At 43.3% G+C, this 25,966-nt stretch overlaps 2 protein-coding genes and 1 pseudogene across 4 annotated transcripts; 2 read left to right on the top strand and 1 right to left on the bottom strand.

Moving 5' to 3' along the window:
• Positions 1 to 5,235: 5,235 nt before the first annotated feature.
• On the top strand, positions 5,236 to 11,146 carry mtres1 (mitochondrial transcription rescue factor 1). Of its 2 annotated transcripts, none has more exons than XM_083791145.1 (5): positions 5,236 to 5,385; positions 6,745 to 6,943; positions 8,651 to 8,890; positions 9,167 to 9,239; positions 9,342 to 11,146. In XM_083791145.1, exons 1-5 carry the CDS (start codon positions 5,370 to 5,372, stop codon positions 9,522 to 9,524), a joined length of 711 nt encoding a protein of 236 aa, XP_083647271.1. In that variant the 5' UTR covers positions 5,236 to 5,369; the 3' UTR covers positions 9,525 to 11,146. The 2 variants fall into 2 exon arrangements, with proteins under 2 accessions (XP_083647271.1, XP_083647270.1); XM_083791144.1 differs by having other exon boundaries at positions 8,648 to 8,890.
• A 1,762-nt stretch (positions 11,147 to 12,908) lies between these two features.
• On the top strand, positions 12,909 to 14,574 carry LOC310877684 (pre-mRNA-splicing factor SLU7-like; annotated as a pseudogene). Its single transcript has 2 exons — positions 12,909 to 12,922; positions 13,037 to 14,574. The product of its transcript is annotated as a pre-mRNA-splicing factor SLU7-like (transcript).
• A 3,530-nt stretch (positions 14,575 to 18,104) lies between these two features.
• bend3 (BEN domain containing 3) lies at positions 18,105 to 25,520 on the bottom strand. The gene is made up of 4 exons (XM_083792531.1): positions 25,347 to 25,520; positions 24,052 to 24,106; positions 22,333 to 22,514; positions 18,105 to 21,344 (listed from the first exon to the last, which is right to left on the bottom strand). The coding sequence occupies exons 2-4, from the start codon at positions 24,101 to 24,103 to the stop codon at positions 19,131 to 19,133; spliced, it is 2,448 nt and encodes an 815-aa protein (XP_083648657.1). The 5' UTR covers positions 24,104 to 24,106; positions 25,347 to 25,520; the 3' UTR covers positions 18,105 to 19,130.
• Positions 25,521 to 25,966: the final 446 nt, after the last annotated feature.

Raw genomic sequence — 25,966 nt, 5'->3', positions numbered from 1 at the left:
GGAACATTAAATCCAATCACGAATCCGAACAGGCATGTCGCGTTTAAGTGTTAAGTGTGGATACACTCATGCCTAATTGTAGAATCTGTTGTACGACGTGTCCGGTGACAAAGATGTGATCCGTTGTGAGCTTATACTGTAGGCTACATCAGCTAATCAGACAAAACAGTTTAAGTCCACACTAATTATCCATAATGTATAAATGATGGATAAGGGGTCAGGACAACGAGGCCTTTTCGTGGAGGGGTCAGAATACAATTTGGACTTAAATTGTTTTTCGTCTGTAGTACTCTTCTCTGTCGGGTGGAAATGTCCAAAACTGTTACTTTTCAGGATTTAAATTAATTTATGAAAAAAACACAAAAGCTTAGAATATGGAGATATAAGAGTTTTCCGCCCGACAGCAACCATTCTATTATAAAATCAGGCGATAGACAGCCACGCCCACGGCTATGTTCAGCCACGCCCACGGCTATGTTCAGCCACGCCCACGGCTATGTTCAGCCACGCCCACGGCTATGTTCAGCCACGCCCACGGCTATGTTCAGCCACGCCCACGGCTATGTTCAGCCACGCCCACGGCTATGTTCAGCCACGCCCACGGCTATGTTCAGCCACGGCCACGGCTATGTTCAGCCACGCCCACGGCTATGTTCAGCCAAAAGTGTGTCCATTCACAAATGTTGCGTTGAAATGACAAGTGTAACTACGGGCTAGACATGACCGTAGAGAGTGAATGTCGTTTGCTAACCTACATGTTTAAGTGTGAGTTTGAGTGGTTAAGTGTGTGTGCATGCGTGCGTGCGTGCGTTGTGTGTGTGTGTGTGTGTGTGTGTGTGTGTGTGTGTGTGTGTGGGGGGGGGGGGGTGTTAATCAATATTGAACCATTGATAAGTACCAACAAGAGCTTGTGACTAAATTATAACTACATTGGATTTGGACATTTGACACTTCCACTCGACAGCGACTAAATGTATTTACTGTAGGAGTTTCCACAAATGTATTTAATACTGTATATATACTGTAGTTGGGAATTATATGGCTCACGAATGTCTATTCAGCAATAACCACTGAGGATTGTGAATACACAAGACCAAGTCGGACTATGTCCGTCTCAAAATTGCACTTGTTTTAGTTTTAAGACATTAATTTGAACCAAAAGATAGGGATTTGTAATACACAACATGTTGAGGTACAACCTATTTGGTGGCACTGTCTGTCCAACAACCAAACTGTATGGATGTTGACTTCAAAGCTGTGCACACAAACAATTTCTTCCTGCTATCTGATTGAAACCTTTATTTCAGGGGAATCCAATTGAGACCAAGGTCTCTTTTTCAATGGCGCCCTGTATACAAACAAAGAACATTTACATCAATGATTTTACATACTTGACAAACACACGGTATAAAACGATATAATACAAAAACACATACACCAGAAAACAGAAACAGAATCTTAAAAACACATATTACAAAAAGCAGGTGCATACGCCTTCTTCTAGTGTGAGGTCAGTTAAAAATATTTTAAAAATAGCATATGAAACAATCTAAGTCTAATACCATGAAAACATAATCTGAATGTAAACCACCAGCATTTATGATGTGGTACAGTAGAATACACATTTAGTGTATATTATACACTCAATTATTTTTTACTCACCAAAGTAATATCATTGTATTATTGTAGAAATGTGTCTATGGGATATAATTGGTTATGATCACGTGAATGTGCTGAGATACAGTATTTGTGACAACAGCAATGCTCACTGCTCATGGTGATGTACTCATTGTGAGCTTATAGATCAGCTATTTCCGGCTTCCAAAACTTTGCATAATGGTACAGAAGGCAGCAACATTCCACACACACAAAAAAGATTGAATATCATTGAATTTCGATTTTGACAATTTGTTTTGTGTCTTGCTTTTATGAATTTGTTTCTAAGGAGGCTAAACTCACAATTAAGTTGACATCATTACAAACTAATAAGACAGACTTTTGTAATATTTAAGGGGAATATACACCTCCTTTTGTCCTGACAAAACTGTTCAACACTATAGTGATACCAGTATTATGCACACTTACTGTAAGTGACACTAGACATTATGAATTGTATTCATGCTGAATGTTAATGAACATTGGCCACAATATACCTCACAAAAACGTATAGGCCTAAAATGGTTTTGCCTTTCAGCATGCTCATTGTATTTGGTCCTTCCTTACTCCAATCAAAGAGGTAGAAGCACACACCAAGAGTGGGGTCGCACAAAACTTCCTTACTCACCCACCATTCATTGGCATTCGCAACAGGTGTGGAAACTTGAGCATAAGTAATCAAATGTTTTTCACAAAAATGACTGTATTGCTGTACTACAAGCTGAACTAGCGCCTGTTTAATATTATTATATTAAAATATACTTGCTAGTTGCTACATAAAAAAAAGGTTATTATACCCCGAACTGCACCATATACTGACTCAAGTTCAGTAACACATAGAGCATAGAAATAGAATAATAGATGATGGATGGATGTATTTATTTGTGACCAATTTGTCAAAATGTCAATTTGTCAAAAATGTGACACTGGTATGGTCCTTTAAAACATACACTGACTGTAATTGTTAATGTGGTTATGTTATTGTTATGAGCAAATGCACATCGGCCAACAGCAGAGGTGTGTGGTTGTTCTGGGCAGCTCCCAAAGTGAGAATGTGTCTAAATATACTGTATATGAAGCAGAATGTGTCTAAATATACTGTATATGAAGCAGAATGTGTCTAAATATACTGTATATGAAGCAGAATGTGTCTAAATATACTGTATATGAAGCAGAATGTGTCTAAATATACTGTATATGAAGCAGAATGTGTCTAAATATACTGTATATGAAGCAGAATGTGTCTAAATATACTGTATATGAAGCAGAATGTGTCTAAATATACTGTATATGAAGCAGAATGTGTCTAAATATACTGTATATGAAGCAGAATGTGTCTAAATATACTGTATATGAAGCAGAATGTGTCTAAATATACTGTATATGAAGCAGAATGTGTCTAAATATACTGTATATGAAGCAGAATGTGTCTAAATATATTGTATATGAAGCAGAATGTGTCTAAATATACTGTATATGAAGCAGAATGTGTCTAAATATATTGTATATGAAGCAGAATGTGTCTAAATATACTGTATATGAAGCAGAATGTGTCTAAATATACTGTATATGAAGCAGAATGTGTCTAAATATACTGTATATGAAGCAGGGTGCTGGGGAAGGAGAGCAAGAGCATGTATGTTAAGCACAACCGTTTCCTGCACAAGGATTATTATACTGTTATTCTTCATTTTATAATCTGTTTTCCAGTCTTCATACAGCTCATGATTGATACAAATTTTTGCATATCTTATTAAAATATGAATGAATAAACTATGTTCTTATTTATGCCAAATCCACTGTGATTACAAATACACTGACATAAAAAAACAGAGAACAAAGTTGTATGTGATATTATATATTATTATTCTTAGCCCTGTTAGGGACAGGTCTCCAAAAATGGCTGCTGATCCATGGCTTCTCCTGGGTTCACCGAAGTGTCTTTGAGCAAGACATGGAACCTCTAAATGCTTCCGATGAGCAGGATGGTGCCTTGCATGGTTTCCTCTGACATCAGTGTGTGAATGGGCGGAATGTCATGCACATTGTATGCAGATTTGGCTGATTTTGGCTCACCTCTAGCATCACCGTGAATAGGCCAAATTTAAACTGATTTGGCAGATTACCATGCATGCTAAATGCTCCCTGGAAGGAGAATCCTAAATATTTGACTGACCATCTGTCTGACCTATCGTGACCCTCAGGCCAAAATACAACATTTTCACAAAAGAGATCAAATAGGCATTCCTTCAAAATGGACTCTATGGGTGTTACCCCTTGTCTTTGTTTGGCTTTAAAAATGCACATGAGCAACATGTGAGTGAATTACTGTAAAGTGTGTTGTTCTGGTGACAACATCTTAATTCAAGCTAGTGAAAAGAACTAAAAGACAAAAAGCATCCCCAGATGCGATGCGAGTTGGCAAGAAGCATATGCCTTGTATTTTCTGAACTATGACAGATTAAAACTAGAAAAAGTGCCCTTCTGGGCACAGGTCTCCACCAGGTTATCCACAGATCCGTGCAGTTAGAGGTAAAAACACTTTTTGGCCAGTTATAGCGCCACCTTGAGGCTGAGTTGAAAATGTTCATGTGGCATTTTGTCCTGGGCCTAGTGGGAATGTGGGTGCACAATTTCACGGAAATCACGCGATGTGTTCATGATTTGCAGCATTTTGTTTGAAACTGAGCACTCCTGTGAACTTTGGAAGCCAATCTTAACCAATCAGGATGGAGTGTGAGAAATATGAAAGAGCGGTTTGGTTGAATGGCTCTAGAGAGACTGTGTACCAATGTGCGTGATGTTTGGACAAAATCTGTAGGTGTGCTGTGCAAAAACCTGTTTTGCACAAAGCGGCCTCCTGGTGGCGCTATAACAGGCCGTTCTGGAAAGTTTGGGGCAGAGGTTCATGGTTGGCATCCAGGGAGTGTGTGTGCAAAATTTGGCATCGACCGGGTTAATGGTGGCTGAGATTAGCTGGTCACGGACGGACACACGGACACACGGACACACGGACACACGGACACACGGACACACGGACACACGGACGGACGGACGGAGTGCAAAACATACTCTCCCCATGCCTTCGGCTGGTGGAGACAAAAAAGCTTTTTCTTAGGTGTTTTTTCCCCTTTCTTTCTTTCTTTCTTTCTTTTTTTGCATAATTCTTGTAGGCCTTTTCAGACCATGACCCATTATCAAAATAATCATATTTTAACTATTTCAACATGGGGACCCCGGACCTCCCAACATAATCATACAGTATTTGAACTGGGGAACCCCCACTCACTCTGACATTGCCTGACAAGCACTGGGAATGTAGGAGTTGAGGCATTACACTTAATTTGACTCGGTTCCAGTCTAAATATGTGAACATTTTCACAAATTTTGCCTCTTATTAATTATTATTATTTGGTAATCCTGGTGTAATCTCACTCCAGTGCGGCAGGTGGCAGCACACGTGGCTCTGCATACTAATTGAGCTGACGACGCCTGCGCCTGACGAAGGCTAATATGGTTTCTGACGAAGAGATCAACAACAACATGATAACATCCGAGTGTCAGAAACACAGCAGGCAGCAGCAGCACGCAGGTGGCAGCAGCAGCAAGCAAGAAGCACAAGGTTATTTATTACATCACCATTCAGAGGATAATATAACTACATGAATGCACTAAAAGGAGCTTCACATTTCGCCTCCAGATAAAACTCTTTAATGATAATGGTCATCGGTAAGTAGCCTATAAAGAAGTTGTTATACAAAAATATATAATACATGTGAATGATGATCTGAGTTGTGAACTTAATAAGCGACACAATGTTTCATTCCTCAATAAATAATGTGGAAATGGATAACCTGTTAAGGAACACTGAGGTAATTGGCATGTTAATAGATAGCTTACGCTGTTATAGCTTCCATTCCTTCCATGCAGTTAACTTTCAGTGTCAGTGACCACAATTAAAGTTAAGTTACATATACTGTGACAATTTGGCATACTGTACTCTTTTATTTATTTATTTTGTGCCAGGGTGGAAAACTTAAATTATTCTATAATTCGTTTTTCACATTTCTAAAAGTTTTTTCAAGGTTGTTTCAAAAATAGCCAAAGTATAAAATAGAGTGGTTTCTGGGAACCTAGCCCCTCTTGGCACCCCCCGTAAAGTAGTGCAGCTGAAACATGGGGAAAAGTGCATTCTGCTATGCTGCCACCAAAATGACCCAAAGTTGGTTGTGGGCTGAGTGGGCTCCCTGGACCCTGCCCAAACTCAAAACTAACTGAGTGGGCTCCCTGGACCCTGCCCAAACTAAAAACGAACCTTTTAGTAGAACCATATATGGATAGATCTAACTGGCTTAGTCATCGTGACAAGCATAGTCTGGGAATATATAACAAGGGTCGGCTTCAGGGAGAAGCAATCAGCAATAGCAATAGAAGTCCACACCCACAACACCAGAGGGAGTGCAACAAACCATGTACAACCCAGATTCGGCACAAACAAGGGACTAAATTCTTTTCGCTCCTATGCCACCAAAATGTGGAACGCCCTACCAACAGTCATTAAGACATGTGAATCCCTTGACTCCTTCAAAACCGCTCTCAAAGGGCACCTACGGATGGCTGCAATTCGAAACTGGCCTCTGTAAAATCTGAATCCCCCCCACCCCCCCCACCCCATTTTCCCTCACTGTATATAGTATCTTTTCCCTTTTTTGCTTCCCATATGATGAATTCCTGTTCTGTTCTTTACCTACAGAGAAATGTCTATTTGTATGTCTCTAAATGTTTGTATGTCTTTAAATGTTTTGATGAATTGAACAATGTGGACCCTGTTGTAAACAAGTGTAATGCTTAATTGGGTCGTCCACTCACAGTTGACAGTCTTTGTATTGAGTTTGTGCTTAAAATGTACTGTAAATTCTACAAACTGTTAATAAAGATTTCAATCAATCAAAAAAAGAGCCTTGAACTATTTTATAGTTACTGTTAACAGGCTTGAAGTTGCTAATAAAAGCGTTCAATTCCATCCAATAAAAAATAAAATACCGGTAGTCGATTCACGTGACTATGTGTCTTATCTTGTGTTTATAGCCACTGGGTGGAACTCGTCCAGCATGCAGAACCTTGTGGTCCAGGCGTTGACACTGAGGCAGCTGGGACGTCTGAGCCCCCGTCACCTGCTCACGCCCGGCCTCGGGGGGCTGCGGCCCGCCGCGTGGTGTCCCCGGACCATACACACACGGCAGCTCTGGGGCTCCTCGCCGTTCCTCACGTCGGGCAGCGCTCACAGGTAGGGAGGGACGACGGGACGGTACGATTAGCGGGTTACTGTCTCGCGCTGATGGCAAAAGTACTCAAATGTTTGACTTAATATCCTCTGTAAGGGTGTAACTAATCTAACGATATAGTAACCATACGAAATATTGATTTTAATGAGAAGTATATCGAAATGTAAACAGTAAATATCGTATCGTATCGTTTGACTTTGTATCGTATCGTCAATGTAAATAATCGGTATCGAATCGTTTTGCAATGTAAATAATCAATTTAATCTATTAAAGTACTTGTGCATTGTATTTAGCAATTTTAAGAAAAAAAATGAAAAAGATAGGGTTAATTACTTTTCCATTCCATATACCGGTAGCTACAATTGGTCAATCGAAAAATGTGTGTATTCTCTCATTCTCTGTGTTCATGTCAAGGTACAGGTTTGTCCATAGGCCTATGTGTTCAAATGCAATGTCCATCTATTTGCCAGAGAATCACTGTGTTTACTTTCCCTTAACAAACCTGCACTATCCACAAGTTTCACACATATTTAATGTATTTGCTAAATAGTTACTGTATCGATTTCAAATCATTGAATCGTATCGTATCGCCATAATGAACCAATATCGTCCATGTATCGTATTGTCAACCATGTATCGTGATACGTATCGAAACGCTGTTAAAATGTAGTGTTACACCCCTAATCCCCCCCCCCCCCCCTGCTTTATCTGGTCATATACCTTGTGATGCGACTGAGCTTTATTTGTATTGAATGTGTTATTGCTACTACAGGTCGCATTTACCATGAAATCGTAAATTTTTGTCCGTCCGTCAGTCTGAGTCAGTGTATCAATCACCATACATGGATAAGCCCCCATATATGGTGCCCAGGTCTTGTGACGTCATCAGGGATGGAATGGAGTCATAGTAAATATGCTGTCGCAATTAAGCCCATATATGGAGATCCCTGATGTCGTCAATATTGGCCAGCAACTCTACATCTGACCTCAAACCTCAAACCCTTAGATCTCCATATATGGATATAATCAGAACCTGTTTTAATGCAGCCATGCCCGGCAGCTGGCGAAAACTAGAGTTCTCAACAGGCCAGGAAATTAAGGGTCGGTACACTGTACACTCAAGACATTAAGACACGCTTCATATATGGCCAGTACAGAATTCATTCCATATGTTTATCTGACTCCCCATACCAAAGTGCCAGCGCTAGCCCAGCAGTCTGCTGTCATTGTCACCCAGGCGGATGCGTGCATATCATCTCTGTTGGGTGGAACTGGAAACCTCATATTTCCAAAACGGTTACTTGTCAGGATAAAAAAAGGGTATCTTTGAAAAACAAAAAAGGTCCCGCACACTGTCAGACACGCCAAAATGTTGGTCTTTATTAGGTCGACGTTTCAGTCAATTAGACCTTCATTAGGACAGACAATTGTCAGGATTCAAATAAAAAAACAGCAAAAGTAGAAAATCGACATTGGGTAGATCTTCTACTGTACTTTTGCTGCTTATGTGATGCTGTAGTATGATCAAGTAGGACATTAATTAACTTAGATACAAAAACAAGTTAGAACATGGAGATAAGAGGTTTCTGCCCGACAGCAACGATATTGGCAGTATCGCGGCAATAGTAGCAATACCCGTTAATTATTTTACCAACGATGGTGACATATGAAATGTTCATTATGGTCCCATGGCCTGCCGTCCGCAGCAGAGACTGCGTGAGGAGCTGGTGCGTCCAGCAGCTGCGCTTCAAAAGCAACAAGAAGAAAGGCGACGCAAAAGCGACGACACAGGAGGCGGAGGACAGCGAGGACGAGCGGGACGCAGGCAACAGTGACTATGAGGCCGAGGAGGACCCCGCTCTGCCCAAAGACTACAAGGACTTGGAGAAACACGTCCTCTCGTTCCGCTTCGACCTCGTCCTGAAGGCAGGCCAGGACATGGCACGCAAGTGAGTGAGTGCATGGCAGTGACGCACACACACATACACACACACACACACACACACACACACACACACACACACACACACACCTTTTCACAGCCTATGTTGTCTTCATTGTACCTAGTTCTCGAACACCTGCTTTGAAAGTTATCCACCTATAATCACCAGTATGTTCTTTTCATCAATTCATATTGTTGCTGTCGGGCAGAATCTTCTCATCTTAATTTTTTTTGAGAATCACCAACCCAGAGAGACTAACCATGTTTGTTTTGTCTGATACAGTAAAATTGAAGATGCCTTCTATAGCAACAAGCTGAGGCTAAATGGACAAAAACTCATCAGGAAGAGTAAATCGGTGAGTTTTGTGTGATATCTACATTTGTATGGGAGCCTACTTTCTACATTTATTTGTAGAGTAACTTTAAATTACTCATGGCAACTTGTGTTTTTCATTCAGGTGAAAGTGGGAGACACTTTGGACCTGGTACTGGCAGAAAACCAAGACACCAACACTGTTACTCTAATGCGGGTGGTCTTCAAGAAGGTATTAGGTGAAACCAACGATGGAGACAGATACAAAGTTGCTTTGAGGCGCTGGAAACGCATAGAACTGTCCAAGGTGGACGCCTTCAAGTCGTGAATTTTGCCATTGAACTATGATACCAGTGCCACAGAAAGGGACAAAATGTTAGTGGAAAATGGATGCCATCAAAATTAAAGCATGGTGACGGATCATCTTCACACCAATATGGAAGGAATTCTATAGTGCAATGGTTATGTTATGATGGACCTAAACAGCAGATTTGATTTTAAAGCACTTAAGGCCCAACAGTATATAGCGAACTACCAGAGAAGATAGACGATTTACAAGCTCACAATGTGTGGCAGTGTAATGCATTATGACCTTGTAGAATGGCTATTTTTTCTATAAAATATATGTATTTGAAAATGTGACATTTTCTTGAAAATATGAAACTGTAATGGCATGTCAAAATAGGGACGCCTATTTTGAAAGTGATTTAGATGGTATTGTTTTAGTCGTTTTTGACATTGGGCAGTGGGCCAAGACTGAACTTCTGGTTCACTCTGGATGTGATGTCTACCTTTTCATGTTGAATGGGATTGCAGAGAAAAGTTCAAAATGCTGTCTTCTTGGGCTCTCTGTTAGTTTGACGCTTGCATCTGACCTTTGGTGTTTGTTTACCCACAGCCATCTATAATGATACTGCCAACAATATATCTTTTTTTTTTTTTAAGATATGTTAGGGGGCTTCTCTGCCTTTTACTTATAGGACACGGGACTGCCTTTTACGTAGAGCCGCGGTTTCGATGGGCGCTGATGGGACGCTTGTTTTACAGCGCCGGCTACTACTAGTAGGGCAGTGTTATATAACCTCTTATAAAACCACCTAACCCTAACCTCACAAAAACTATGCCTAAACCCTAAACCTAACCTCAGTAAAACTATGCCTAAACCTAACCTGTAAAACAAGCCCCCTCAGCGACCATCGACTCCCAGGCTCTACGAAAAAGGTCATCCCTATAGGACACAGTGGAGATAGGCAGGAAACGGGGAGAGTGGGAATGACACGAACCTTGAACCTATATGCAATGTTGTGGTTTGGTCATTTTGTGTTCCTATACATGATCAGTTTTGAGACAGCCAAAAAAGAAATAAAAACATATCCCCCACCTTTTCCGAGCTGTACAAAGCAGGAGAAACAGAGAAAACTAAATAAACAAGCTGATGTGTCAAGCAAGACTGAGTTCCAGCTGTCAGAGCGAGGAGGATGCAACCGTATATATTTGTGTTTACCTTCGTGATTGACTGCTTGTGTCAGTCCTTTTGAAAACTACATTCGGTTTCCCCCAGGCCTACGTTTCTGCACTGGATTTTAACAGCTTACTGTAAAACCCACAAGACCACCTCCCCCCCCCCCCCCCGTCTACACCAAACCTTCGCCAGAAATATGTTTATTTTATTTGACATGGACAACATAATAATAACATTGGATAGACCAGATGCATTGCTTGAGTGACAACTGCAAATTCTCAACACCATGTCCACAGGAGGCTTTTCTAAACAGAATTAAACTATTAGCTATAACCAAGTCTCTCTGTGTGTGTGTGTGTGTGTGTGTGTGTGTGTGTGTACATCATTTTTGTTTTGATTGTATTACTGTATTGTTGTATTGTTGTCTCCACCAGGCCGAAGGCCTAGGGGGAGAGTATGTTTTGCACTCCGTCCGTCCGTCCGTCCGTGTGTCCGTGTGTCCGTGTGTGTGTGTCCGTCCGTCCGTGTGTCCGTGAGCAGCTAATCTCGGCCACCGTTAACCCGGTCGATGCCAAATTTTGCACACACACTCCCTGGATGCCAACGATGAACCTCTGCCCCAAACTTTCCAGAACGGCCTGTTATAGCGCCACCAAGAGGCCGCTTTGTTAACCCGGTCGATGCCAAATTTTGCACACACACTCCCTGGATGCCAACGATGAACCTCTGCACCAAACTTTCCAGAACGGCCTGTTATAGCGCCACCAAGAGGCCGCTTTGTGCAAAACAAGTTTTTGCACAGTACACCTACAGATTTTGTCCAAACATCACGCAAATTCGTACACAGTCTCTCTAGAGCCATTCAACGAAACCGGTCTTTCAGATTTCCAGAACGGCCTGTTATAGCGCCACCAGGAGGCCGCTCCAGGAGGCCGCTTTGTGCAAAACAAGTTTTTGCACAGTACACCTACAGATTTTGTCCAAACATCACGCAAATTGGTACACAGTCTCTCTAGAGCCATTCAACGAAACCAGTCTTTCAGATTTCCAGAACGGCCTGTTATAGCGCCACCAGGAGGCCGCTTTGTGCAAAACAAGTTTTTGCACAGTACACCTACAGATTTTGTCCAAACATCACGCAAATTGGTACACAGTCTCTCTAGAGCCATTCAACGAAACCGGTCTTTCAGATTTCCAGAACGGCCTGTTATAGCGCCACCAGGAGGCCGCTCCAGGAGGCCGCTTTGTGCAAAACAAGTTTTTGCACAGTACACCTACAGATTTTGTCCAAACATCACGCAAATTGGTACACAGTCTCTCTAGAGCCATTCAACGAAACCAGTCTTTCAGATTTCCAGAACGGCCTGTTATAGCGCCACCAGGAGGCCGCTTTGTGCAAAACAAGTTTTTGCACAGTACACCTACAGATTTTGTCCAAACATCACGCAAATTGGTACACAGTCTCTCTAGAGCCATTCAACGAAACCGGTCTTTCAGATTTCCAGAACGGCCTGTTATAGCGCCACCAGGAGGCCGCTTTGTGCAAAACAAGTTTTTGCACAGTACACCTACAGATTTTGTCCAAACATCACGCAAATTGGTACACAGTCTCTCTAGAGCCATTCAACGAAACCGGTCTTTCAGATTTCTCAGACTCCATCCTGATTGGTTAAGATTGGCTTCCAAAGTTCACAGGAGTGCTCAGTTTCAAACAAAATGCTGCAAATCATGAACACATCGCGTGATTTCCGTGAAATTGTGCACCCACATTCCCACTAGGCAGATGACGAAATGCCACATGAACAATTTCAACTCAGCCTCAAGGTGGCGCTATAACTGGCCGAAAAGTGTTTTTACCTCTAACTGCACGGATCTGTGGATAACTTTGTATGCCAACTCCCTAGAGGCCAAGGAAAAACCTTTGCCTGGAATTCTTCACATCTGCTCATCCTGGTGGAGACCTGTGCCCAGTAGGGCACTTTTTCTAGTTCTTTCTGCTTTTGCAATGTAAACATATGTTTTCTCATGCCAATAAAGCCCTTTGAATTGAATTGAATTGTGTGTGTGTGTGTGTACGTCTGTATGTCTGTAATCGAGAACCGTTCGCCCCACCTACTTCAAATTCGACACGCATTCCACACCCCCACAGGGAGTGTGTCGAGTCGGTCGGACCCACGGTTGTCCAGAACCACTACAAAAGGCCTCTACCCGGGCGTCACTGACATCACGGGCCAGACACCATATTTGGGCATGCCTAAATACGGGTTTGTCCCACCCACTTCTGACATCATTCTGACATCTGCATAGACTCCATATTTGGGCATGCCTGACAAAGAACTCCATATATGGGCATAAAAGTGCAGTGCCCGGGTCGACAGACCCACAATCAAATACAGGGATATTAACCCTCACATTCCACAGTATATCAGTTCAGTGCCGTGGTATATCGACCCTTCCAAGCGGCCCACCCTAAAGCATCAAAGGCCACAAGAAGAACTCCATGAACAGTACTCCACCATTGGAGAGTGGTACAAGAGAGGGGTGCAGGAGAAACCAGTCAGCACAAAATTCCGGAAGGGTTCGTGTGAAAACTGTGGTGCAATGACTCATAAGAAGAAAGACTGTTTAGAGAGGCCCAGAAAAGTCGGAGCACACGGGTATAGGAATGGCTCCAGACGGGCACTCTCAGATCATGTTGGACTATGATGGGAAGAGGGATCGTTGGAACGGATACGACCCTGAAGACCACGAGTGCATTGTGGAAGAGTATGCCAAAGTAGATCTGGCCAAACGGACATTGAAGGCCCAGAAGTTGCAGGATGAGTTGGCTTCAGGGAAACTGGACCAAGCTGAGCGGGAACACAACAGTGAGGATGAGGATGAAGATAAATATGCTGATGACATCGACATGCCTGGTCAGAACTTTGATTCCAAGAGACGAATCACAGTCAGAAATCTGCGTATTAGAGAAGACATTGCTAAGTACCTGAGGAACCTGGATCCCAATTCTGCCTATTATGATCCCAAGACAAGAGCTATGAGGGAGAACCCTTATTCTAATACTGGCATGGCAGATAATGAGGTGGGGTTTACTGGAGACAACTTTGTGCGCTACTCTGGGGACACGATTACCATGGCTCAGACACAATTGTTTGCCTGGGAGGCGTATGAGAAAGGGTCTGAGGTGCATCTGCAAGCCGACCCCACCAAGCTGGAGCTGCTGCACCAGTCCTTTAAAGTTAAAAAGGAGGATTTCAAAGAAAAACAGAAGGAGACCATCTTGGAAAGGTACGGCGGTGAGGAGCATTTGGACGCTCCTCCTCGGGAGCTGCTGTTGGCCCAGACAGAGGACTACGTGGAGTACTCTCGACACGGCGCCGTGCTGAAAGGACAGGAGAAGGCCGTTGCTCGCTCCAAGTACGAGGAGGATGTCCTCATCAACAACCACATTTCTGTTCTGGAGGGATGGCTGTTGGGGATACAAGTGCTGCCACTCAATGGTCAAACTGAGTTACTGCACAGGAGAGGCGGGGATCAGAACGGCGAGCACCTCCGCTTGTGTTCCATTTGAGGAGGGAATGGAGGAACCACAGGAGGAAGAACAGCCAAAGACTCTGCTGGAGATGCATCTAGAGAAGATGAAGGACAAGAAGAAGAAAAAGAGCAAGAACAAGAAGAAACGCAACTCAGACAGCAGTGACTCTGAGGATGAAGAGAAGAAGAAGGAAAAGCTGAAGAAGGCCCTCAGTGCAGAGGATAAAGGAGGTGGAGGGCCTCATGCAGTTGGATGAGAGGAAGAGACCCTACAGCAGCCTTCAGGAGGTGAAGGAACCCACCGAGGAGGAGCTGGAGGGAGGCGTTCAGAATGAAACGCTGCCGGGAAGACGACCCCATGGCCGCCTTCCTGAGGCAGTGACCTGGTCTTCTGCATCCACTATTATTTTCCTTCATCTGCTTTTAGAGCTGTTGAATATCAGATGATGATTTCCTTCCCACCGCACCCAGTTGAACTCAATCTGTCAGTAGGATTCTGACTTTTAAATAACAGCTTGTTTTGTAGTTGGCATGACATCACATATACTTTTGTCATGAGAGATCTTCAAGTTTTGCACGGGGTGGCTGTATCTTCCGAGGTATCTCCTGCCGCACAGCCAAACCAAGTCAATAATATTGAGGGAGCATTTATCGCCAAATAGCTTGGATTGTGAGCATACACAGATCGTCAGCAGACTGACTAATGGAGAGATATTAACATCTTCGAGGGTTTCCCTTTCTGGATAACTATACGGTATAGATTTCAACATGAAGTCTTGGGTGGCTGTAACGAAGACTGACTAGGACGTTGGGCTACATATATGACATATGACATGTCTAGTATGACAATCCCTATATTTGGCCCGAGCCGACCTAGTGCTGATATCAGATAGATGTGGTAGAACAATATATGGATAGATCTAACTCGCTTAGTCATCGTGACGAGCATAGTCGGAGAATATTATATAACAAGGGTCGGCTTCAGGGAGAAGGCAGAAGTCGAGGCATCCTGGTTTAAGTTCTAATCGGACACCACTGCGGGGGTCCTAACCTAAGTAATCAGCAATATATACTACATATATACTATATGTAGTAGGGGTCCTTCAGTCCCTGCTTAATTTCTCTCTTAGCTACTGAGTCCTTGACCCGCAAAACATGGAAGACCCCTGGTCAAATGCATTATCAAACTGGGATGGAAGACCCTCGGTCTAATGCATATAAAACTGGGCGTCCTTGAAATGAAAAAATGAGAGTCAGTGTGTTAATGTGTATGGGACCCGATATGAAAAGACCACAATGTAAGCTACTGTATACTATTCGCATTAGGCTTGCAAAGTGTGCATGCGTGCGTGTGTGTTTCTCTATCTCTGGTACAAACAAAAGGGCCTGACTGCAAGATACTTAGGCTCTGACCTCTGTCGCCCGGAGATTTGCCCATTAAAAATAGTGGTATTTGGTCGTTTATCATTATAAAACTTTCTTTTCAACAATCCATTGGTAACGGTTTGGGACATACACGGTTTCCACCACGACGCACGCTGTCAGCCTATACTGTGTGTGTGGTATGCGCCTGGACCGCCAGGCCAGCGGGAGCCCCAACCAACACTATTGTTGTTGTGGTTGTTGTTTTTTTTCCATAAATGAATGTCCTACTTTATTATACTACGAGTCTGTAGATCTGCAATTTTTTCTTCAAGTCTTAATTTAAAGTGGTTATAAATATTGAACCAATGACATGTATTAACATGAGCGTATGACTTAATAACTACATTGGATCCATTTGTGGGTTTTTGTTTCCCATTTCTTGAAAAGTTACCAGTTTTGGACACCTGACAGTGACCATAGGTATGTTATATATTTTTGAGTGGTTGCCCTTACGGAGCTATGTGTGTGGCTGGCTGGGTTTACTCTACAGTATGTCTGTGGCTGGCTGGCTGGGTCTGAGCACAAAAACAGCATGATTGTTTTTCACCACCTGTGCGCAACCTAACACACACACACACACACACGCACATATTAACTATATATATGATGATTTTGGGTGTGCCAGTACAGGACAGTACAGTACAGTAGAGGGGCCCCCACACGTCATTTCTCAACCGTTTCGGACAAGGGGTGGCACGCCGGAACCGGCCCGGCCCCCCAGGCACGTTCCTGGGGGTCTGGATGTTCCGGGTACCCCCACACGGAGTTGCAACACTCACTTCACACGGGTGTGATTTCTTTGGGTTAAATTAAGTGTTAAATAGCTGTATTGTGATACTAATCCAAAAGTCTCTCCAGCTCTTTAGTAAACAGGAAATGTATTTACAGGTCGGGGTACCGGAAGTGATGACACAAAGACACGAGCAGACAAAATTGGAACTGGAACACTATAAAATGTAAGCTGATAAATGGGTACTCTCTTCTGATTGGTTGAAATAGTCCACCCACCTGAAAATGTATGTTCTGTTTATTAAATAAAATAGCTGGAGAGCCCTGTTAATGAACAGACTAATTAATCAATGATTACTATCAGCAGTGGTGGAAGAGTACACTTTTTTTTACTCACGTAAAAGTATCAATACTGCAATCTGACATTTGACATTCTCTGTCAAAATGTACTTGAGTAAAAGTACAAAAGCATTGGCATCAAAATGTACTTTAAAAGTACCAACAGTAAAAGTACTCATTGTGCAGAATGTCCCATTTCACAAGTTCTCAAATGTATTTAAAATCTTTTGAAATTAGCAGATCTACAAGATCTACATCGCATTGCGATGCATTGTAAGCTTGTAGATCGGCTATTTTCAAGTGGCCACTCTTTCTTGGTCATCCAGCGGTGTTGCAGCTTTCCGTACTGAAACGGACAAACATACATAGGGACAGACACACACAGCTGTGCCGCTCAAACATACCTCAAAATTGTACTCAAGTACTTGAGTAAATGTAGTTAGTTACTTTACAACACTTGACTATCAGAATAAAAATCTTTAACTCCCCTCCCCCTCCCCTCCTTAGAAAGGTTGACCCATCCTTCCTCCAAGCAAAGTAGAAGAATACAGTGCACTGTAAAATCAGTGTTAAACCACTTAAAAGCATTGGCAGACATTCAAATGACTGGAAGCGATTCAAACTCTTTTTCATAGCAGTACCCTACCTACTGTACAAGACTACATGGTTAAAAGCACACGACGTGTGACGTTTGGAACAGGTACCTAAGAGGTTGGAGTATGCCTAGAATGTCACCCCTAGCTGATGATTGTACACACTGGTCTTTTATGGCAGTCTTTCTCAAACCTTTTCATGTCAAGGACCCCAAGATAATATGGATTTGGCTACGGGGGAAGATTAAACATATATCCGTTGCTGTCCGGAGGAAACCTCATAACAAAAAAAAATAGGTTTTTGATTTTTTTCCATGAATCCGTGCTATTGAACACCCTTCCACACGTCTGTGTGTAGTTTCGAAAATATTAAACCAATGGAAAGTAGTAAAAAATGCAATGGACAAAAACCTCTTAACTCGATTGGACCCGCAAACTGTCTGCTAAAATTGCTAACTCCACCTCCTCTCTCATGCAAGTAATTGACAATATTTAAAGTCACAACACCAACTTTGATGAGGCAGTATTGCATTGTTTAAATAAATATAAGGTTTTATTCATTTCCTTAAAAACGTATATTTTTCATTTCCTGAACATTTTGGAGTTATGAGGTTTCCTCCGGACAGCAGAGATATATTCAAAAATAGTAGCTCACAGTGCGGCACGAAGTGACTGAGCTTGTATATCTGATGTTTTTGAATAGCCAACATATAAAATATGGATAAAGTGCGTAACAGATTTAGCTGGGGACCCCCTGGAATCCCCCCAAGGACCCCACTTTGAGAACCACTGCTGACACTTTGATATAAAAGCTTCCACCATGATATCTTGAATTTATAAATGTGATTTTATTAGAAATAGGTTATCATGAGCCATTGTCATGGTTAAATTGTTTTTCATATAATATAAACTTCTATAAGAAGGTATAACATAAGCACATTGTTATTGAAACAGTGGTGGCACAATGCTACGTCAGTTAATGCAATGGAAAGATCAATTTCTATCCATATGTTCGCTGTGTAATCTATGTTATTAGCTAACATTGTTATTGTCTTTAAGGCTACAACAGTTAACAAGGTATGTTAGATAAGCTAAAAGTGACGGTTTTGGCATGATATAAATAAAAGCTTTTTTTTATTATTCCAACAATAATAAGACTAAACTACAACATCTACTGCTGTAGTCATAATGTAAAGTATGACCAAAAAATTGTACTTGATGAAAACCCATAACTGCTTGGCTTCATCCTACATAGGACAAGTTTGTAAAAGTCTAACTTTTAACTTCAGCTTATGTACTGTGCAATTTATTTTCATGATAAGAAAAAAAATAGTGTTGATTAAAGTAGTTTCACTAGGACAGGGGTCTTCAACGTTTTTCAGGCCAAGGACCCCTTAGCTGAGAGAGAGATGAAGCAGGGACCCCCACTACATAATTTGTATAAAATAGTTTCATAGATTAAGCATTTTCATAGATTTCATCGATAGCTTCATAGACTTGTTTGACAGCACTGTCATCAGTGTTGCGTAAATGAATGGTTTGTTTACCATTTAACCACATAAACCCTCAATACTTAGGAAACTTGACCTTGGCTCCTTTTCCCTCTACATACACCGAACCACAAATAGCAGATCTGCAACCTCACGACGCCTCGATCTGCGAGGTGTTGTAAGCTTGTAGATCTGCTCTTTTTCAAAAGTTCTCCTCAGAATAGAGATGCTCGGGTTAAAGTAGTTAATGTAAAAAAAATAAACCCACAAATCTTTTCACACAAAGATTTGGTGCCCCCCCCCCCCCCTATTATCAGTATTTTACTGACTCTGAGGACCCCCTGTTGTTGAAGACCCCTGCACTAGGACACAGTGCTTGATCTCTTGGCTTTCTTCAGTATGTCGCATTTCTTGCGATTAGGGCGCCGGCAGCGCTCGTCGATGCTCGGCACACATTCATAGTGCCACACCTCCTCCATCTTATCCACGGGATACACCGCCTCCACGTAGTGGCGGATCAGCCGGAGGCGCACGGGGTCCAACTGCTTCTTGTTGCAGGCCCCCGAGTGGTTGTACTGGAGCCGCAGGTTCTCCTGGGTGAAGAGCTCGGGGAACAGCCGCACCAACAGGCGCGCCGCGAAATTCCCAACAGAGAGGCTCTGTTGGACTATCTCGCGCACCTCTGCGTCTGAGAGCATGTAGACAGACGGAACGGGGAAATCTGGCATGGACACCTTAAGTTCCTCGAGAGGGATTTTGCAAAAGTCTTTGCTGCTTTTCTCGGGGGGTAGGGAGGGGATTTCTGGGTCCTCTCGCAGGCTAGTGTCCGGAATCTGATTGAGATGGTTCACCTGGCAGACAAAGTCCCCGGCGTCTTGCTCCGACTCTTGACTGTAGACTTTGCGTTGCTGCTGATACGACCGCCTCTGTTCTGTGTCGCGTCTCCTGCAACGCTCGTCGAGCTTGCCCACAAACTCCAACATCCACACTCTGTCGTTATTGGCTCGTGGGTACAGTAACTGCACGTAGTGACGGATCAGGTTCACGCGAACGGGATCGAGCTGCTTCTTCCCCAAGGAACCGCTACAGTTGTAGTGCTTCCGCGTGTTCTCCTGCGTAAAGAGCTCGGGGAACATCAGCACCAATAGGCGAGAGGCAAAGTTCCCGATGGACAAGCTACAGTCATAATTGCTCTTCAGCTGTTCCCTGGACAGCAGATATTGCTGAGGAGCACTGAAGTCTGGTGGAGGGATCTCCAGATTGTCAAAATCCACTGGCGCAAGCAGGGACTTTTTGGACCTCCGACTGGGCCTGTCATAGTCACACAGGTCGGAAACCCTGATAATAGAAACATCTTCAGGATGGCTGGCCAGGTCATAGCTCTCATCGTTGATATTGTCCGGTTCGCTCCCGTTGCCATTGCTATGGGGTCCCTCGAGTGCATCTTCCATACGCTGAATACAGACCTGGAGCCAGCTATCCTCTGGCACGTCGGGAAAATTTGCCTCCATATACTTCCTTATTACTTCCATCCTGTCCGAGTCCAAAATCAGCTGCCCAACACTACTAAAACCACCCTCTGGCATTTTCCCCTCCTCAAAAACCTCGGGGAAGAGACGGTGCAGGAGGAAAATCACAAAGTCCTCAGGGGAAGAGAACTCGTCCAGGTCCTCCGTGACCTGCGCGTCGACGGTAAAGTCAGGCACAGCCAGGCTGTGCTGCTGTCCGTCCACGGAGAGCTGGTCCTCTTGCTCGGGCTTTATCGCAACACAAGCGGCCGCCTGTTTCCTGCACAGCCGCGCGCCCTCCATGTCCCTCTGGGCCCAAAAGCGATTAAAGAAGTCATTTATCTGCAGGAGGCATTCCTCCTGCCAGACGGTGTGGTTTCTGACCAAGGGGAAGCACACCTCGACGTAGTTGCGGATCAGCTGTAGATGCAGAGAGTCCAGCGTTCTCTTGCCGGCCACGCAGCTGTCCGCACACTCCTTGGCTTTGAACAGCTCCGGGAATAGGTGCACCAGCAGGCGGCAGCCCAGCTCCCCGGCGTTGGAGGTCTGCTCCATCAGCTGGCCGAGTTCGTCGCTCGTCAACAGGTACTCCGGGGGAGGCTGGAACTCCGTCGCCATCTCCGTCGGCTTGATCTGCTTCTTTATCCGCAGGACCTCGAGGGACAGCAGGTCCACCTTGCTGTGCAGCTGCGTCATGCTGGAGTTCAGCGTGTTGAGGATGAAGAACATCTTCTCGATCAGCGGATAAAGGCCGGAGGAGTCCGTCGGCGAATCATGGCCTGGAGTCCCCACGGCGGGGAACGCCTCCAAGAGGCCGTTCTCCCCGGCGTGGAGGAGTGTGGGCGAGAGGATGCCGCTGGAGGCGAGTCGCTGCCCTGTCCCCAGACTGCCATGCTGCTGCTCCATGCTGGCAGTGGCCTTCTTCTCTGTGATCCTGTGAGAGATGCTGAACAGAGGCTTTCGGTAGGACGCTCGGGATCTCTCTTGGCTGCAGTCTTTCAAGTCTCCGCCCGTGGTCAGGCATAAAGGCTCATGCCGGCTGCTCTCCTCGACCAACTGCTGGAAGGTCTGGATGGGAGCAATGATCAAAGAAGGGCCACACCAATTAAATCATTAGTTATCAAGTCATCAGTAGTTATCAAACTTTCAAGATTTTTCAAAAAATAACAGATGTACAAGCACAAAGCGCGGCACAAAGCTTGTAGATGTGCAATTTTTGAATAGCCAATTCTAAAATTCTAAAAATGACACTGATGCTTCCTCCGGTTTTAATGGGCTAAAAATATGTGATGTAAACCTAATCTAAACTGTTACCAAAGAAAGAATAGTGGAAGTACAAGTGGTCCGAGTAATAGGGCTCCATCTTGCGCTACCCTTATCCCTAAACTAATTTGCCATGTTTTACTATTTAAAAAAAACATTTTAAAATAGTTCAACTAGCCGATCTACATCGAGACATTGTGAGCTTGTAGATCGGCTATTTTAACTATTTTAAAGGTTTTTTTAAAATAGTAAAAAATGGCAAATTAGTTTAGGGATAAGGGTTAAGGGGTGGAGCAAGATATAGTATATTTTATCTGTCGAGTCAAAACCACATAGACCTACTGTATGTCCAAAAATGCTACATTTGATGCTTTTGTGTGACACTGTAGTTAGTATGATCATATAAGGCACTAATTTACAACAACAAAATAACACAGCAAGTAAAAAACATGGAGATAAGAGGTTTCTGCCCTGACAGCAACCACATAGGGCCTTCTATGTTTCGGCCCCCAAACTCTGGAATGAACTCCCTAACCATCTCAGAGTTGCAACCTCTCACCTCTCTTTCAAAACCTCACTCAAAACCCACCTCTTCAGGATAGCTTTCCCCAGCTGAGGTCTTGTTTATCCTTTTATTTTTTTAACCCTGTACTGAGCTATTATTATTATAGCAACATAGGTTTTTCGGAACAGCTGTTAGGATTTAAAAGACATTTGTAGAATCGGCCACAGGTCTTAATGTTAACAGTTTACTATGACAACACGCCAGGCGGTCAGAGCACGGTGTTTGTACCTGGCCTGAGACTCTGACTCTCTTGGTGCTGGTGGACTGGTTAGTGTCGGAGCCCATCTCCGCAGATGTCCGTTTAGCAGCCTCTGTGACACACAGAGATCCTCCATCGAGTTCCACGACCGGCTCAGCGACGGCGAGGTCCGTCTTCTCCTCCTTGATGTCTGGGATGATGAGTATTTCCTCTGTAAAGAACAAAAGCATGAATCGTCACTGTGTTGCAGGGGTCATCAACATGTACGTATAGTATGTATGTAAGCACACACACGGATAAATGTGCCCGTGGCAAGACTTGGCCTCGTCCGTGGCAAAAAGCTATAGTTTTTTTTATACACTATTATAATGTCCTAATTTTGATCATGAGACCCAATTACTAAATGTCAGTCTCCAGTTCACTATGACACAATGGCCCCTTTTCCAACTGGGTTGAACTAGTCAATTTTGGGCGGGAACCCCTTTTGGTGTTTTATTTAAAGCATTATGTATTGAAAAATAGCAGATCTACAAGCTCATAGCGCGGCACCGAGTGCCGCGCTATGAACTTGTAGGTCTGTTATTTTTGGGGAAAAATCATGAAAATTCAAATCTTTGAATATATATTATTACAGAGTGAACATTTTAACTCACATCTTTGCTTCTGGGGAGGTCCCTGGAACAACATATTTTCAGATGGGGGGGGCGGAGGCATATTACATATAGTTTTTGGGGTCCTTGACATGAAATATTGAGCACCACTGGTACAGAAACAAGGTTTTTCAGAAAACTGTCAGGATTTTGAAGACATTTTTTTTATTTTGACGTCAGGCCTAAATGGACTAGTTTAGGTTTTTTCCCCCCCTACCTAATGTTGAACCAGTTCAGAGTGTTTCCACTGAAAATGAATTTGTTCAGAACCCTAAAAGTTGGTTCGGAACTGGAACCAACAACCGGACGCCGGTTCTGTGAAAGCACCGGTTCTAAGAATCTATAAACGGAACCAGTTCTAGAACCAAAGTTCTTTTAGTGGACAAGTGGCCGATATGTACGGCACACCAGGAGTCCACTAGAACAGCGGTTCTCAAATGTTTTATTTTCAAGGACCCCAATAACTCTAGACACTCTACACTCACAGAGAGACCTGTAATGGTCAAATAGGGCCTATGTGTTTGTGTACCGGTACTCATTTTGTATGTCCGTGGCAAAAACAGAATTTTGACAAAAATGTCCACCACAAGCCAGCATGCCGAAGACCCCTGGTGTGTTGCATTTGATTACATTACTAAACATTGTACTTAGTTTGACAGTATGGAATTATGTTATAATATGTTATTATGACACTTTTTTTCATCTTATTCTCATCCTCCTTGGTGTCTGACTATGCAGTGATTCAATCCTCACATAATAAAGATGCCGGATGCCCCCTCACATGGCTAGAAAGCTGAGGTACAGTAAACGTATTGTAAGTATTGCAATTCAATTACAGTATATATATTGTTTTACAACCAGTCAGTGGTTGGTTGTATTTCATATTACAATATACAACACAGACATCTTACATGCTGTATTAATATTATTCCATACTATCCTTCTACCCTAATTGAAACGGGGAGCAAAGGAGTAGCCAGTTTATCTGTTCGTCTACAAAACCCTCTGTTTGCACGAATCTATCCATGCCCAAAAAGAAATGCATGCCATAGGAATTATATTTTAACCAGGTGATAAATACTCTTTTGAAAGACTTGCCTTTTTCGAGCATCGCTCCGTCTCGATTTTCCCCATACTCACAGGAATTCATATCCTACAATCAAAAACAATTCAAGCCAATAGAATTAATTAACATGTGTGTGTAGCTAATATAAGACGTACGAGTTTCAGGACAACCGTTACAAGGTCAACACGTCCCACACATTAATTAATTTAAACCCCTATAAATACAACATAGGTAGGACCGATGTAAATTCAACGAACCTATGCAAAACAAACATAGCCCAACAATGCCCAATAAATGCCTATTGATTCACTGACAGATCACATTTGGCTCTCTGGGGGACCCCCAGGGGTCCTTGAGGGGGTTCCAAGGGGTCCGCAGCTAAACGAATTACAGTTGATCTTGAAAAATTATTAATTATACGTATTTTGATCAGAGTTTCACTGTTAATTACATAGACTAGACAGTAAAGGAATTCTGGACCAACGACAGACATCAGACCAAATCGTGTCTATTAAACAGTAATAAGGTTTGGGTCGTCCCAGAGATAGGGGTCCATGGACTAATGCATATTAAATTGGGGTTTCCTTGACTGTAAAGAAAACCCCAATGTGCTATAGAAACAAAGTAAATAAGAGATGCCTGTAGATGACTGCATGGTGTGTTGGTACATTATATGCGTGTCTCTTGAAAAACAATAGTTGTGATTGATCCAAATAGATGTCACTGGATGTCATGTCTCTCCTGAAAAAGAATAAGGCTTGTTTTGTGACTGACTCCCAGACCCAGTATGAGGATATTATGCAGCCAGAGAGAGTTGTGTTGTGTGGCTCTCTTCTTGTGCTGTTCTCTCCCTCGGGTCAGAGAGAGAGAGAGAGAGAGAGAGAGAGAGAGAGAGAGAGATAAAGATCTTTTTTTTAAAGAACAGATCTACAAGCTACCAACGCGTCGCTTGGGGACGCGTTGGTAGCTTGTAGATCAACAAGGCTCGCAGGGCTCCCTCACTTCCTCATTCTTCCACGCAGAGAGAGAGAGAGATCCCCACGAACCAAAACACAACGAGCTTGCCTGCCCTGCAGGAGAGAGAAACAAACAAACAGTGACAAACAGCTGATACTTTCATAAACACTCCAAAAAAAGTCTCACAGAACAGCCAACAAACAACCACCTATAATAATAGCCGAATGTTAAATGCCAGAATAACAAAACACATTTTTTTAGTGCGTGTTTAATGACGCGAGCTAGGACTAGGCAATGTTTGCGTGGACGTTTCATATATTGTTTTTTTTTTTTTTAAATAGACGCGTTGCGTGTGCGGTTCGAGCCTCACCTTCTCACGACTCCGACGATCCGAGCCCTGCTGCTGCGCGTCAGTCTTGTAACCGGGGGGGAGGCGGTAGACATGTCTGTCTGCAGGTAGAATGTCCTGGCCTGGGCCTTTATTACACAGATATAACAGTTTGTTGTTGCTGTCTATAGCTGTCTATGTGTGTGTGTGTGTGCGTGTGTTTTTTTCTCTCTCCCTCGGCTGTGCCTTCTCGCGTGACGTGACGGTGCTGCGCGCGCCTGCTGTGTCACTTCCTTCCCTCCCTCCTTCCTTCCTTCCGCACAGCTGTGTGTGTGTGTGTGTGTGTGTATTAGAGTTTTATGGGTGTGTGCGTGGAGTGGAGCCGTGGACTAGGCTACTATACTGTAGTCACTACAGTATAGTGCACATGTAGTGTACATGCACTACAGTGTAGTGCATGTACACTAGCCTACTATACACTGTCTGTCTGTCTGACTGGACTGGACACACTCACTGGCAGTCACTGGAGAGTGCAGTGCATGGATATCATGTGACTGTCACAGTGGGGACACAAAACAAATCAAAGTATTGAAGTTGCGTGATTTTAGCCTTCAGACGTACACATGGGGGAGAATCAACAAATCGTGGTTTATTACATTCAC

Source organism: Protomyctophum parallelum, assembly GCF_964188405.1.
Source record: "Protomyctophum parallelum genome assembly, chromosome: 20".
NCBI lineage: Eukaryota > Metazoa > Chordata > Actinopteri > Myctophiformes > Myctophidae > Protomyctophum > Protomyctophum parallelum.
Note: the sequence above shows the minus strand (reverse complement) of the source record. Positions and strands in the feature narration are given on the sequence as shown.

Coding starts and splice junctions, on each gene's coding strand:
- mtres1 (XM_083791144.1), top strand. Junction 6,944..8,647: donor ACGTCGGGCAGCGCTCACAG/GTAGGGAGGGAC, acceptor TGCCGTCCGCAG/CAGAGACTGCGTGAGGAGCT. Junction 9,240..9,341: donor TCATCAGGAAGAGTAAATCG/GTGAGTTTTGTG, acceptor TTTTTCATTCAG/GTGAAAGTGGGAGACACTTT.
- bend3 (XM_083792531.1), bottom strand. CDS start 24,103: ATGAATTCCTGTGAGTATGGGGAAAATCGAGACGGAGCGATGCTCGAA. Junction 22,515..24,051: donor CGGAGCGATGCTCGAAAAAG/GCAAGTCTTTCA, acceptor TGTTCTTTACAG/AGGAAATACTCATCATCCCA. Junction 21,345..22,332: donor GAGTCAGAGTCTCAGGCCAG/GTACAAACACCG, acceptor GCTCCCATCCAG/ACCTTCCAGCAGTTGGTCGA.